At 40.4% G+C, this 15,546-nt stretch overlaps 1 protein-coding gene across 5 annotated transcripts in view; it reads right to left on the minus strand.

Annotated features, from left to right (window-relative positions):
• Window positions 1-15,546, minus strand: part of NHSL1 (NHS like 1) — a 189,905-nt gene that overhangs the window by 19,657 nt on the left and 154,702 nt on the right. For 3 of the 5 annotated variants that reach the window (XM_075035819.1, XM_075035818.1, XM_075035822.1), the window contains exons 4-5: window positions 10,353-10,545; window positions 5,312-5,443 (exon numbers count right to left, since the gene is read on the minus strand). In XM_075035819.1, the coding sequence (XP_074891920.1) occupies window positions 5,312-5,443; window positions 10,353-10,545 (325 nt within the window). The remainder of the gene's footprint in view (window positions 1-5,311; window positions 5,444-10,352; window positions 10,546-15,546) is intronic. The other 2 variants (XM_075035821.1, XM_075035820.1) reach the window with 1 other exon arrangement.

A 15,546-nucleotide genomic window follows, 5' to 3' on the forward strand; every position in this document is an offset into this window, starting at 1 on the left:
TATATTCCTGGCACCTCTGTCTTTTATCACCCACTATCAAAAAGCAGATGATACATACTTTGTAATGCCCCGGTCTCTGGATGAGTAGTGCTGGAAACGTACAGTGTTGAGAAACTACAGCTACAAAACCAGTAATTAGTTAAAATGCACAATAACTCTTGAGAGATATTCTCTCCAAATGCTGTTCAAGTTGCAACTTGAAGCAGGTGCAGAATTACTTGGCTTGAACAGCTGGGTATTTGCATGGTATTTCTGTAGGACCACTGGATATCTGGGACTCTTTTTACCTGTGGCACCTATAACTTGAATGACTGCTAGTGCCAAAGGAACTAACTGGAGAAGAATATCAATTAAAAGGAATCTTCAACAGAACAGTTGAGTTCCCAAAGATCAGGACTTATGTGCCCCCCATGTTGCTGAGATGGAACCGTTTCCTCTAAGGTGTGTCAAAGGAGAAGCTTCAGCAGTCCCAAATGAAATCTGGGACACCGGCTGGTACTAACAGGGGGTCTGAGCTGTGCCGCAAGAAAGCAGATGAGGGACTGATGGTTTCAAGTATCAGTCATACCCATCCTGATGACTGACAGGAGGTCCTGTAGGCAACAAACCATTGTGAGCTACTGAAAATGGGAGGCAGGGAAATAAGCTGAAGAAAAGCATATGAGGTTATTCTGACCCTCTGAACCCTTTGGTTCAGAAGAAAAAGAAAAAAAAAAGTAGATGGGGGGAAATCACGGGGCTGTAAAGATCCTGAATAGCACCTTAAGGTGGAGAAAAAAGTATTTAGATAATTCAAGGGAAGTACATATACAAAGCATACAATTAGAAGACATTTTTTGAAAACCAAAAGTGGACAGAAACTTTCTGTTTGATTAAAGAAAAGCAAAATGCCTGGCAGAAGAAGAAGAAGAGATCAAAAGGTGGAAAACTTGAAGATTCTTACCTCTCCCCTGCTTTGGTGAGGTATGTTTATTTGGAAGATGAACTGTGGTGAACCAATACTCGGGTCTGGGACCCACTCCTCCTGCAAGACAGGGAGGGAGTCCAGGACACCAGAAGATGTCCATCAGTGCCTGGGACTGCACTGGTGCAGAGCTCTGCAGAAACACTCACAACCAGGTAACTTGGTACCTCCACAAAAAGAAAGATAGTCTAAGCCAGACCCTAGAGCACTGACACAGAGAGGGCACCAGGGAAATGTGAAAGCATTTTGGTGCCTTTATTTCATCTGGCGAGTTGGGACGGGTGAAGGAAGCTGAAGATAACCAAGAGCCAAGAAATGAGCAAGGCCTGCGACAGGTTCTCCCAGAGAGCTGTTCATCCCTACCAAACTTCTGTTTGGGAATCACCTTCCTGCCTGAGGGGAGAATACCAGTTTGTTTGTAAAGTACCATCTGAAGAAGACAGCTAGAGGCAAGGGATAATGGCAACACAGAACAGAGAAACTGAGAACACAGTAACTTGAAGTGAAACATCATCTCAAAGTTTCCTGCCCTCTCTGCAGTTTTGATCCAACACTGACTCCATGAAATATACATAATATTTATGTTCTGTAAGACAATGAAGGTAATTCAGAAGTACGCAAACCTGATTTTCTCACTGCTGTGTTTGGCAGAGAGGAATGCTTTGCCTTCTCCTTTTACTTTGGTGTCACTCTGCTAAATAGTACTGAGAGTCCTGCTGTTAAAAAATAACTGTTCAGAAAATAACTGGCATCTCTAAACTGGTAAACATCTCATATTCTTATTCTGTCTCAGAACCCCATCTATCACATTGCATTTTATTTATGCAGCATTTTTTATGCGGAAGTTTCCAGTCTACGCAGAGAGACTGGTTCATCGCTGGAAGACACCTGAGAAAACACGGCAGTATTACAACGCTCAAAAGTAGGAATGTCTAAAGATACTTTCAGCGCATGCCTCATGGGTGCAGTTAATGATTCCTTTCAGTACGCTAGGCTAAATTCTATGAGGGTAACATGGCCGCTGAGCTCAGGCCAGCAGTCAGCGCAGGCTTTCTCTTCTGTTTGGTTTTTTTGTTCCAAAGGAGCCAAAGCAGCCAGGGGAGAACCCCAGCAGCCTGGCCTGGCAGAAGGTCTTCCAGGCTCTCTCGCTAGAAATGAAAATAGTTCAAGCTTGGTTGAAGCTTTGAGGTTCTCTCAAATTTCTGCTTCCTTCTGAAGGATAAACAAGAGGTAACAAGAATCTGCTGTATGTGTTGGTTATTTAGCCTGTGCACAGCAACTTTGGTGTACCAAGGGATTTTAATCTTTGTGTAAATATTATAGCCATTCACAGCAATGCTTTAGGGGAGAAACAAAGAGATTTATTCAGCTGAAACCACAGGAAAAATGTCAATAGGCACAATGCAATTGCTTGATTTGGAGTTTAGTCCGTATCCTTGTTCCGATCAAATGAACTGTGGAATGTTTTAAAACAACTCATTGTTTGTTTTGGGACAGTGGAAGAGAAACAGGGAATGGACAGCTACAGAAATATTTGGGGAGTGACAGGGGAGAAAAGGCAGGAAGAGCAATGAACAAGGATGAGGGAGACTTAATTTATTCCCAGCCTTACCAGAAACCTAGTGGGTGACTTCAGCTAAGTCACTGCACTGCAGCATGCCTGCTTTCCTCATCTACAAGATGAAGACACTGACAACTGTTCTCTTTTCAAGCACACCTTGCTTCTAGTGGTGGAAAGCAATACACTAACAGGATGGATACAGCCATCAGAGAGCTTTCCTGACATACATTTTGCTGTCCGGACGACATACAACCACCACGGAAGCAACGTGAAGCTCCTCAGACAACTTCCACCGTAGGGCAGATGGCTGAAGCCCTACATGCCTGCTGGCCGTGGGCCAGGGAACCATTCGGAGAGAGCTCCTACAGTGACATACTGCCAACCCTGAAATTTCCGCAACTTAAAATAGGAGCCAAGGAAAACCTTCAAGCAGTGCAACATGAAATGTGCTCAGCGCAGAGAAAAAAGACTGAAATCAAGACCATAAAACCCTTAGCAAACAGATTGGCAAAAGTCACAAACTTCTTTTAAGATATTAAATAAAGAATTCTTTTTAAGATAGATGCCAACTGCATTCTGAGTTTATTCCACCAGATAAACTGCAGTTGATGTTTCCAAGCATTAAACATCTGTCTGAAGTGGTCACAAACATAACCTTGAAGTTTTGGAAACGCTGCCAGCAGGAAGCATTCTCCACACATCCACCCAAGTACTGCTGTCATCCATTTCAAAATCCACATGCCTGAAAGAGTGTTGGGAACCCCAACAAACGACAAACAGTAGTGTGGAACAAAACGTTCTGCTATGCTCTGCTTTTCTCTACTATCTGCCCTTGAGGTAGGTCCTACATGTGTCAGATCACCTTCGTCAAAAACTATGAAAAACACCTCTGTCAAAAACTACGTGTGTAATTTTCACACTACCACACTAGACACCAAGACCACTGTAACAACCCTGAAAATGAACAGTTTAAGTAATGACCTGTATCAGTTTTGCATTTAAGTGGCACAAGCGTTTTTAAGTAGCACAAGTCATTCCATCTCAGCTCTAGACAAAGAGCAAAGCACTTTAGTTTAAAATGGAAGAAGGGAATGTAAAAAGTGTCCATCCTGAACAGATGAGAGAGGATGAGGGTTGTCTCTGCTATTCCTCAAACCAGCTGTAAACATGGTATCTGAGGGATTAGCCTCAGAGAGACCTAAAACAGGAGAAGGGCATCTTTTGTTAAGAATAATTCAATATTATGTTTTATGTAGCTTTGTTTCCAGCTTTCATCTTTGGTTAGAACAAATCTACTTTATTTTATTTAACTCTCAAGCTTGTTTATAGTTAATTGCAAGGCTGATAAATGTGTCGTTCTCTCTCAGGAAATAACAAATTCAAATTTTGACCTCCAGGAGGACTCCAGGTCTGGAAAGTGTCTCCTGCCAGGTGCCAAGGCCCACTATAGACAGTGAAGAGGGAGGAAGGGAACCCACACTATGAGGAAGAGTTACCTGTGGCAGGCACAAAACAGAATCCATCCCACAAGAAGAGATGGTCAAAGACACCTGACAGCTTTGGACAAACCTCAGAGCAGCAGTTAGAAATAACATCATTATGTGAGATCCAAAGGTAACAAAATGTAAAGCTGCCTAACTTCAGCTGTCCTAACAGGGTTAGGGCAATTGAACTTTCTTTCTTGAGGCAGGGGATTCCCATGGCAGAGCACTTTTTCATTATAGATGCTGAAGGAGCACAGTTCCATTCACAAACTGCTCTTCATGTACTTGCTCGTTTCTTGGCTTTCTTTACCCCTGGCCCTCTAGCTCATTTCAAACCCATCCAGACATGTTACATATTTTTATTTCTCTTTCTGAAAAATCTAGACAAAGAACCAAGAATTGAAAACATAATTAAAAAAAAGATGCAAAATGCAAGGTAGTAAAACTTTCTGAAATCATCAATATATGAGACAATTCCACATGCAAAGCACCTAAAATTATGCTCTGCCAGCTACTTTAAAAGACATTCTTCCTCTACTGCAAAAAAAATGGAGGGGGAGCATAATTTTATCTGTGAAGTTATAATTTGGGAAAAACTTAAACATCTTTTTTGAAAATAAATACAAATGACCAGATTTAAATCAAAGAATTCTGCAAAAAGTGTCTGAAAGGTCTGCCAAAATTCAGACTGCTTCTTCAACCCTGAATATCATGTATGCTACTAACTGTGAAAGAGGACAGCCTGAGGTAGTGTAAATGTGACCCAGTAGGTATTTTTCCTTTGGAATAGATGCAATAGCTAATAAGCCCATGTAAATTACTTCCAATCAAATAATACTGATACTTAAGGGGTTGCCAAATAGATCTAAACTACACTAGAAAACATACACGTTTTTCACTGTTGTTGCAACTCTTGGCAGATTCAGGAAGGCATCGATGAATTGTTTTACTCCAGTGAGTAACTATTTGCAAGCCAAAATGCGTGCCCACTTCAGTTTTGCTTCAGTGAACATCCTGGGGGAGCAGACCAAATCTCCAGGATAGCATTAAAGACCAGAAACCTTACATCCCTGCAGATTTCCATTGTACCAGTACACCCTGTTCCCTTCAACAGATGGAAGTCAACAGATAAAAGGTCCTAATTTCCCAATGCACAAGGTGGCAAGGAGGCACACACGTATTTGGAACTGTAATAGGCTATCAGACTGTATTGGTTTCATGAGCACTGGCAATGTTATTAGTCGAGTAATGATAAGCAGTGACAATGAACAGTGGATGGAATACAGTTCTGATGAGCCATACCTAGCTCCTTTTGTATGTTGTCAGGGATTCCTGTAATAGTCTTTCTCCTTTTGACTTTCTTCGGCCGTCTTACCACCGTGTCTGTGTAAATTAGAGACCGCCGAATGCTGGCTTGGCGGTCGAAATTCTCCCCTAATACATGGTAGAACAAGCAAAGCAACATTACTTCCAAGCACGCTGACATCATGCACCTTCTTCCACTAGTTTTGTTGTAGAAATGGAAAAAAAGGCATTAACAAATGATGTTAGCTTGGTCCTACAATGAAGGTTTACACTGAAGGAAGATACTGCATATCGTCACAGTAAGGCTTTAGACACACATATCCATTACACAGTACTGCAGGTTTTGAAAGGAATTCTGACTTCCTCAGCCCAGTTCAGACCTGGTAAGAGCAGCTCTAATTCCACAAGTGAACAGAATCCTTGCTTTAATTTGGCCTTTTGTGGGTTTTTGTATGGTTTTGTTGTTTTATTTTAAAGTAACGAGCTGCAGAAAAAGCAAATCTGCTCATGAAAACGGTTTATGCGGGAACAGACATTGCTATTGGCAACAGCTATTACAACGTCTTTGCACAGCTCCATCATTAAATCACACGAGACGCTTCTTTTTCATTCCAAGTTGCTCTGAACCTGTCAAATGTACCACATTTCTGGTGGTGATCTTTTAACATGAATACAAATAAGTACTACGGAGCATGCAGAGATCAAACTGATCTTGTGGCCTCATAAATATTTCAGTCAGAGTGGAAGCTGCTTAAAATTGAAACTTTATAAATTATTAGAAAAATATACAAAGCCAAGAGCTGAAAAAATGTGCATGTAAGTGCACATTGCCAGACAAAGCCTTATGATGACCATGTGCTGTATCATGATGGGACCCAGAAGCACCACTATCATTAAGCAGCTTTTCTTTAGGAATTCACTTTTGTTTAGAGGTTTGTAATTTGGCCATTTTACTAGTAGCAAGATAAAACTTGCCCTGCAGATTGTGAGCTGAGTTAATTCTCTGTCGCTTCTAAAAATCTAATGACTAAACCCCATACCTCACATGTACGTTCCCTTTTTAGAAGTTAAAGCATTTTAAAGCACTGCTAAATGTCCTTTAGGTGACCCATTTAAAACTTAAATGCAGGAAAAACTTGATATACGTGTATATGTTTTTTGCCTTGTACACCTTTTTTGAAAATTGATGACCAAATTATTTACCTCTAAAAAGTGATTAATGCACAGTAACTAATACATCATAAATATTATCCCTGGCTGACTGCACATCAGTACGATGTGTGTCGTGCAAACAGCATAGAAAACCTCATTACCTCTACAACAGTTAAAGATACAGTCATATATGAAAGTATAGCATGTGGACTTGTGGAAATGCGAAGAAAAAACATAGCAGTTTCATTCACCATATTGTAAATATAAAGACTCTGACTCTGTTTGACCGGAGCCTTGTGCTCCCATGAGCCACACTTGTGCTAATTGGAAACCTTGCAGCTACAAAGAAGTGCCAGTTTCATCCAAGTTTTTAGATTGACTGAAGTCAGGGCAGATTAAGGGAGGAGGAAGCCCATGGGATCTATAAAATTTAGAGCTATGGATCCCACCAGCTTAGTAGAAGCTCTGAAATACAGAGACAGACTATCCGCTGTCTGGGGCATCGCCACTATCAGGACGTTAGGATCCTTATGGGGGTCAGGGTCAGGACCATTAGGTAATCCTGCCATGCAGGATAATAATTATTCTAGCCACTTTATAACAAATCCAAAGAATTTGAAGGAAGAATTTTTGCATCTCTGATCATATCTTTATCCATTCAAAGGCCAACAATTATGCCTGAGACAGTGAGTTGCAAGAAAATTAAAATACAGCTTTGAATGCCCTGGAATAAAATGTAAATGGTAAGTAGAGGGTGCAAACAAGGAGAGAGTCTTTTACATGAAGCCTCAGACAGCACAAACAGGATGACCATGGGGAAATGTTACTGTGTCAGCTGATCCACAGTAACTTCTTCCCCTGAGCTACCCAAGAGCTAACTCAACCAATCCATCTTCAATGGCTTTTGATACATAAAGGCTTTTTCAAAGCCACTGTGCAAATTTGTAGAATTTCAAAGTAGCAGCTTCAATAAATTCCAACAAGCAAAATCAGTATGTCTGTCTTTTTTCTCTTCTCCATTGTTGTTTTTTTTTTTTTTTTTTTTTTTTTTTAGAAAATATTGATGTTGATGTTAAATATATTTTGCATATTTAACGATACTTTTCTCCTTCTGGTACAGGTCTGCAACAAATCATCTAGGCATTCCTTACACGGTTTACTCAGTTCCCCTTCATGCAGTTTACTCAGTTTCCTTGGATTCACCAAAAATATTTAAGTATGTGCTTAAATCTCACTAAAGTCAGTCAAGCTGGACTTAAGCAAATGCTTAAATGTTTTGCAGGATCCTGCCTGGTGCTGATAACCTCCACCATCACCAGACTTCTCCATCTGGAAGGAAAGTTCCAGAAAACCCATGAGAGCAGGCACCATTATACATCTTTTAAACCCCAGGATATGTAAAAGCAAAGACTGGCCACCACTGAAAATTCAGCCTGACCCCTTCCAGGCCAGAATAAGCTCAGCCCAGGCACACCCAAAGACTAAAACTGCTTCCAAATCCCAATGTCTAGTCAGCAGCTTGTCAGCCTAATGCAATGCCCCCGCAGCTTCAGGCTATCCAACAGATTTTTACTACTACTGTATTAGTTGCAATCTGTTCAGCAAAGAGCCCCAAAAGCTGAACTCGTGGAGCATTTATTGCACAGCCACGGGAGAGGCCATTGTAGCAGAATCATTACTAATGCACTGCTGAAAATGGTGTCAATTGCCAGCAGTCTCTTCAGAGGTTAACCTTTTATTTCATGCTAGAAGTAATAAAATGGAACTTTTTTGACCTCTCTTCTGGGAGAGTGAGAAAAAGAGCAAGTGAAGGAAAAAGCCAAATCAAAACAAAAACCGCAATGGTTTGTTCCATGGCACGTTGAACAAACGGCACAGAATTTTTGGTCGTTTTTTTTCCTGCCTCATCCAGTAACATAAGGAACTTCACAAAATAAAATTACTCAGTGTGTGGGAGGGCAGAGGAGGGGAGCAGATTGTGACTTTTTAAAGAGGAACAAGGACAGCAGCTTTTTTGTGTGTGTTGTGCATGGCTCGTAGTCTGTTACTGTCGCTTGCCTTGTTTCACAGCAGCAATATAATTATTCCAAGGGAAAGGAAACGGTGGATCCCAGAGACCAGTCCACATAATGCAACAGCAGTCTTGCTATACTGCCCTCCATTTCTATCCTTTCCGATGACCATGTTTATAAGGGAATAAATGCTCAACAGTACACTTCGGAAAGGTGAAGTGTAATATGCGCATGCACTATTTTTATAAGAAAAGTTGAGAACCGCTGAGTTTCCTGAGTGCAAACCAAACAATTCGGGGGACGCAAGGTTTGCTACACCAGTCGAATTAAGCTGGTTGAAGTCACAAGTGTAGTTCATCCAAACATGGTAATGTTCCCAGTGACACTGAATTAAATCTATCAGGGTTATTTGACCTCTTTTACCTCATTTTTCTTTCTGTGTTTTTATTTCCCCCATGTATTTTCAGTACGCAGGGTCATTAAATCAAACAGCAGACTACTCTTTCTGCAAGTATACCGTGTTCCTGCTGTCACAACACCTAAGCCCTGCTCATCTTATCGATTATGTCAGATTATCCGTTGTTCCCATAACTCGGCTTTCTGCACCTGTATCCTACATTCCCTAGATAATGCCAGCTAGCCTACTAACATTTCAGCATTGCATTTATTTTCCTTCTATTAATTTTCCAGAGGTGGGGTGTTTGTAATTTTCTGTTGTCTTCATGCTATTTATTTCAAATACTTTCTGCTGTTTATCTAAGGAAATGTTTCTTGTTGATTTCTCAGAGCTCTCTGATGTTTGTCACAGAAGTACTGCTCCTATACTATTTAAATACCATTAAATAACACTATTTTAAAATACTAATTTATAAAAATATAGGTGAAAAAATTATTGGTAGTCATGCAGGGAAAGAGAACACCTAATTTACTTTCAGAACAAAACCAAACATTGCAAGCTATTGATTGTAAGAGTGAGCATGGAGGCAGAGTACGCCATATGGCATTTGAAATAAATTGGATATTGAATATCATCCTGGTTTTGGCAGGCAAACGGTCAGTTATTTGAATTAACTAATAACAGACAATCTTGATACTGTACAGAAAAAGAGGTATTATTAAATTGAAGTGATAATTTGATCTTTCACAGAAATTCAAACACACAACAAAGTATCTATTCAGTATTAGGCTTTAACATAATTTAACTTCCACAGAGCGGGAGTTCTGCAACTGTAAAACCAAAGAGCATTTTCAAAACGCCGAGTTAACACACAGTTCATAACAAGAAAATGTGGACTATGATCACGTAAGTGGAATGTCTTACCAAGAGTCTTGCTTGAAGACATAGCCCCATTAACTTTTGCTGTTCTCGCCCTACTCTCCTTGACACCTAAACCTCTTGTTGCTGATAAAAGTGAGACCCTAAAGGTTTTTTTCTTGATTTTTTTAACATTTAGTCTTTGGAATACAGAAGTCCCTGATAGCCTTCCTTACACAAAATTCCTAGAACAAAATCCTGAAATATCATTAGCATTGCATAAAACATGATTTTCCATTACATATCTTCAGTGCAGTCCACACCAAAACACTGTTATTTCTCAATCCTCTTGTATTTCATGAATATCTAATGCTGTTTCAAGCCCATATTGTGTAGACTATCTTCAATAATGATCATTTTAAGGGATTTTGAGGTTTTCTCATTAAGTTTGGAGACAGACTATTAAACAAAAAACAGTTTTTACAGAAAGGTGCAATAAGTAATTTAAAATTCATGCATCAAATATGTGAGTGTCAAAATGCTATCAAAGTGTATAGATCCCCTTTTATCTGTTCCCTCCCTCATCAGTGTAACATAATTACTGAAATTAAAAGCCTACCAGTCACATTAATAGGAACCACATCTGTTTGGACTGCCTGGGCTTGTTGTCGCATTTTCTCTTCTGGCGTTGGCAATGGGAGTGACTTAGTCCAGTTGGTTTGGGTGTTAATATCTGATAACTCATTTGAAACTGGAGTTTTAGGCCTTTTGATGGTAATAAGCTTTTCTTCTTCTGAGGAAGAGACGGGACACTACAAACAGAAATATATGCAACAATGTAAGTTTACTACCAAAAAAAAAAAAAAAAAAAAAAAAGGTAGGAATATGGTATTACTAAGGCATTGCCACTGCAGTCAGCACAATTACTCATGGAGCAAAATATACCCTCACAAATATCACACTTTGACCTACAAAAAGAACAATTTAAAAAACACACAAACAACCCACAATGAAACACCTGGATTGTATTTATCCAAGACATCTGACCAGTCTAAGGAATGTATACCAATGAGAGAGAAAAGAGTGGTCTTGTGCATAGCAAAGCGCAGTAACTAAATATCTTACACCTTGACATCATCCCTGGAGTGATTAACCCCTCTCACTACACTGAGGTTTGCCTCTCCTGCCCCCTTCCCTTCCCAGTGCCCTGTTAGGAAGGTGAGATTTGAGCACTGCTTTGCTCCAGCTGTACTGAGCATTATGAGGATGCGTAAGGTCTCAGCAAGAAGCCTGTTATAAAGAGACAGATTTCAGGAGAGCTCAGTAAAACAGCCACCCAATGCACTCTACAAAATCATCAGCCATGGATCAGTGAGGTAGCAAGAATAACTTTGCTTTGGCCTTGGAGAAACTCATGCCACAGTCAAGGGGTTCACTTTGCCCATTATTCAGGGGGGAAGCAGTTAACAATCCTGGTAGCCATAGAATGGTCATTTTAAGAATAATTCCTTATCAAAGTGGCAGATTTTATCTCCATGATGGGCATGTCACAAAAAAAAAAAACACACACACACAAAAAAAAAACAAACCCCGAAAGAAACCAATGAAATAAAAAACTTTCTGCACCAGAAAAAGATGTTGCAACAGCTTGTGCAAATCTTTACACCAGACAAAGTTGTAAGCCAAAAAAGCCATTTGCTTTCGGGGAGCAAAGCTGGTTTTATTACAAGGTCCTTGCTTGCATGGAAGAAAAAGCCATAATGTAGCTTTTTACTGATAGGACAGTACTAGTCCATGGCAAATCCCGAGGACAGGCAGATTCAGGGCACGCAGAAGACATGACTGGGGCTTCTGTAGCAGGTGGTCATAAGCTCCAAGCAAACATGGGGGAAGCAGCCTTCTCTCCTCGACGCTCCTGCCTGCAAGGCACCCCAGGGAATCCCAGAAGCAGGAGAGGAAGGAAGATCTGGAGGAAAACCAACCTCTGCCTCCTCCCGCCCCCAGGCAAAACAAAAAAGAGACAAAAACCATGGAAGAAGAGGTGCGTAGCGGCTGCAGCACTAGCAAAGATCTCTCTGCAACCTCCCGACCCCTCTGCTTCAGGGGTGTTTGCTTTGGGACCTCCCTCACTACCAGCAGACCAGAGGTACAGTCCTCCCCCCTCTTTTCTTTATTCCTCTCTCCCTTTGGAGAGCGGAATACTACCCAAAATAGGGTTGTCAGTACCAGATCACTGCCTCTCCCGGTAGTTACTCCCTCACTGCTGTACACGGTCATGGAAAGAAACATCACAGCTATTTGTAACATATGGATTTTTTTTTATTATTATTATTATTATGGGGCTTCGGTCTAAGCGATCTGTTTTCAAGACACGCCCAGACACTGTGCTGCAAACACTGTTTATCATTTCTGGGTTTAATTTTCTTCCTGTTACCAGGAGGAGTTCCTGCTGTTTATAAATAAATAACCATTTATTTATTCTATTATACTTCGACTCTACATCCTTTAGGACAAGGCCAAACATTTTATTTAATAAAAAAATAAAAATAAAAGCAACTTCCAGGCAAAAAAGCAAAAGAAAAGTAAAATCTCTTCAGGTAATAATAAAAAACCATTTCAGGCAATGAAATTATTACTAATGTCACCCTGCGGTTTGGAACCACACTTTGAAATGTAGGAGCTTTTCTCTGAGGAAATAATCCATTTCTGCCAGTCTTGCATTTCTTTACTAAAGAGGCTGCAGCTGGGATAGATGCTGCCCTGTAGGAACGGGCTCAGCCCTGTGAAAGCCCCAGCAATTTTTTCAATGCAAGCTTCTTAGAGAACACCGATGTTTTTTCAGGCCTGTATTGTTTTTAAAAGGCTCTAAAACCATTTCTATAAAAATATAATGTGAATGCTTATCTTCTTATGAATGTGTGTACATACACTGTTTATACACAGTGCAGGCACACATATACATATGTACTTACACACAAACACAAGGACTTTCCCGCCTCAAATAGCTCAAATCCATAAAAACCTTCATTAACTTAAGCCATTTGGGAGAGAGATGCCATTGCAGAAGGGAAAGCTGCCTCCAGGCCATGCTTCCCACCAGTTAGGTTTAAAAACAGCTGAGAAAGGGTTTGTAAGGAATATGGCATGGGGGTGCTAGCCCAGTGTCACGACGGGCACGCGTATGTGCACTTAAAGGAGTTATCAGGGGCTGAAGCAAAGAAATACCACTTTCCCTGTTCTACAAAGAGCTTTTCTCCGCCTGAATTGGGGCACCAAGGGAGACACCTCAAGCCTGGTTTTCCAGTTTGTGTGGGGTGAGGATGAGCTCCAGTGACCTTCACTCTGCTTGGTTGACACTGTCAGCATCAATTTCCGTCACATTCAGGCTACACTGCAGTGCCAGGTCTCAGCTGTCATACAGCAGTCACCAGGGGCTACTCCAATATGTCAAGTGGCAGAGATATTGGTTACAAAGCCACCCTTCCTTTTCAAGGAAATTACCCAAACCATGCAGAACACTTTTTCCATTACAGTATATAAATAGACAGAAGAACTGAAGCATCTACTACAAGGAAATCCTAATTATAAAAAAAAAACCTGGAGCAACAATCACAAGTTTTGCAGAATTAAAAGCTGAGAAAATTGGGGACAGATGGAGGAAGACGGACAGAAATTAATCAGCCCGGTGAGCATATAATGAATTAAAAGCAACTGAAAACCCAATTGTGCACTTGAGTTCAAAGCACCGTGCCAGTAAGAATGATTTTCTGCCAAAGGACAGTGGTGTGTACTTATACAAAATAATTCAGTAAAAGACTTGTGGGTGGTTTTGGGTGTAGGAATAAATGTTGACATTTCACCGGTAGGTACGCTTTCCATGGTTCCTGAAGAAGCATGATGGTCTCTACTTAAATTCTTTCTTCCAAAGTACTCACAATTATAGTGGTATAGGGTTTTTTTGATGTGAGGATACTTTTAACAGCTGTACACAGCTTTATTGCACATAGAAGAAAAAAGCAGCTCACCTTTCAGCTTGCTTCACACAGAAATTATTTAACTCTATAATCAGGATGAAAATAAGGTTTTACATATTTTTAGCGAACATTCCCAGGTTTACAACACAGAAGCTTGACAGAAGATGCAGTGAATTGCTGCTGTATAACAGGAATGTCTTCTCAAGTAAGGTCTGTTATATCAGAAATAGAACTGGACCAGGCAGTACTTTGAGATTATGTATCTGCTTAGCAAAGCTGATCATAAACACTATGTTCATAATAGAATAGAAAGCACTTGTCCCATTTTTAAAGCATCTCTGATTCATTACAACTTTATTGCTAGAGTTAAATGACCAAATTTCTGCACAACAGGATGTTACACTCATCTCAGGAAAATTTGTTGGAATTCATTCTTTTTAATGGACATATGGGAAGAGGGAAAGGTGGGATGTAAAAGCAGCAGCCTTGGACGTTGCAGCATTTTCACGAACATGCATTAGAGGGAAAAAAGCATGAACTTTCAAATGGGAGTTGAAATGAGAATCCAAGAGAAAAATGGCCTATAAATACCCTGTAGACAAGCTATATGGCTCAGTAAGCCAGAGCCTCTCCAATGCCTTGTTGACATATTGTCCCCCAGCCTACTCAGCCGCTGAGATACAACAAAAGGGTTTCACCATCTCAGCACATTTACGCTATTTGAGAGGTCCCAGATGACGAGTGAGTATACGCTGTGTTTCTTGCAGCATGGTCTGCCTAAATACACTGTTTATTCTTAATCTTTTTGTATTCCAGGGGTTTATACTACACTGTTTGAAAAAAAAGATGGGACCTCCAGGAGGAAAATTCAATCCATACAAATTTTACCTTTCAGCAAAGGAACTTCAAACTTCTGGTCATGTCATTTACCTCACTGCCTACTGCAATAACATCTAAAATTATAATTTATCAGGAAAAAAAAAATTGCGGAAAAAACCCCCAAACCAAATCAGTGTTGCTGGACAGCAGCCATACCAATCCCGCTGTCTATTACTATTTGCCAACATCCTATTTCTTCTTCAACCTTTTACTAGGTTTGATGGCTTCAAGTGCCCTTATACCCAATGCAAAGGGATCAAGACAAGCAATAACAGGGGAAAAAAAAATCCCAAGCCCCAAATCTTTACATTAATCTTTCTTGGTCAATTGAGAATGTAACCATGTGCCTGCTTCAACCTACGGGGTTTCACACTGTGTTATGGAACACTGCCACATTATAAATTTACATGAATTTACACTTAAGTTTAATTAGTCATGTCTTGCTCTATTTGGTGTCCTCCAGACCAAGGTCCCCTGTCTAGTTCCCCCAATTTTCATAGAATATTCCCGTTTATTACTTCTGCACACAGATCTTCAGTTGCACTAACCAACTTTGCTATCCTACTAAATCCTTCACTTCATAACCTTCACTGTCTCAGTAAAGAGACTTTTCTTTTGTCAGCAGAAATTACTGACCATCAAGCAAGTTATCACCTTAACCAGCACTGCATAAACGTTCCTTTCTTATTCCTCTACTCTGTTGCAAATGGGATTAAAAACATCAGAAGAGCTGTACTGCATCAGTGCAGAGCTCTAAAAGCCTACCTATGATAATAGCCAATCAATGATATACAGGTGATATTAAATCAGAGGATGCATACAGTGGATACCTTCCCCTGAATATTCTCTCAGCATCGGATGGAGTCCACCCCCCACCGAGAACTTACCCAGTTGCCTTCTGAACCCATGTAAACTTTCAGCATCTACAATTCCTGCAGCAGCTGCACCGTGTGAGTATGT

The sequence above is a fragment of the Buteo buteo genome, chromosome 9 (genome assembly GCF_964188355.1).
Source record: "Buteo buteo chromosome 9, bButBut1.hap1.1, whole genome shotgun sequence".
NCBI classification, from domain to species: Eukaryota; Metazoa; Chordata; class Aves; order Accipitriformes; family Accipitridae; genus Buteo; species Buteo buteo.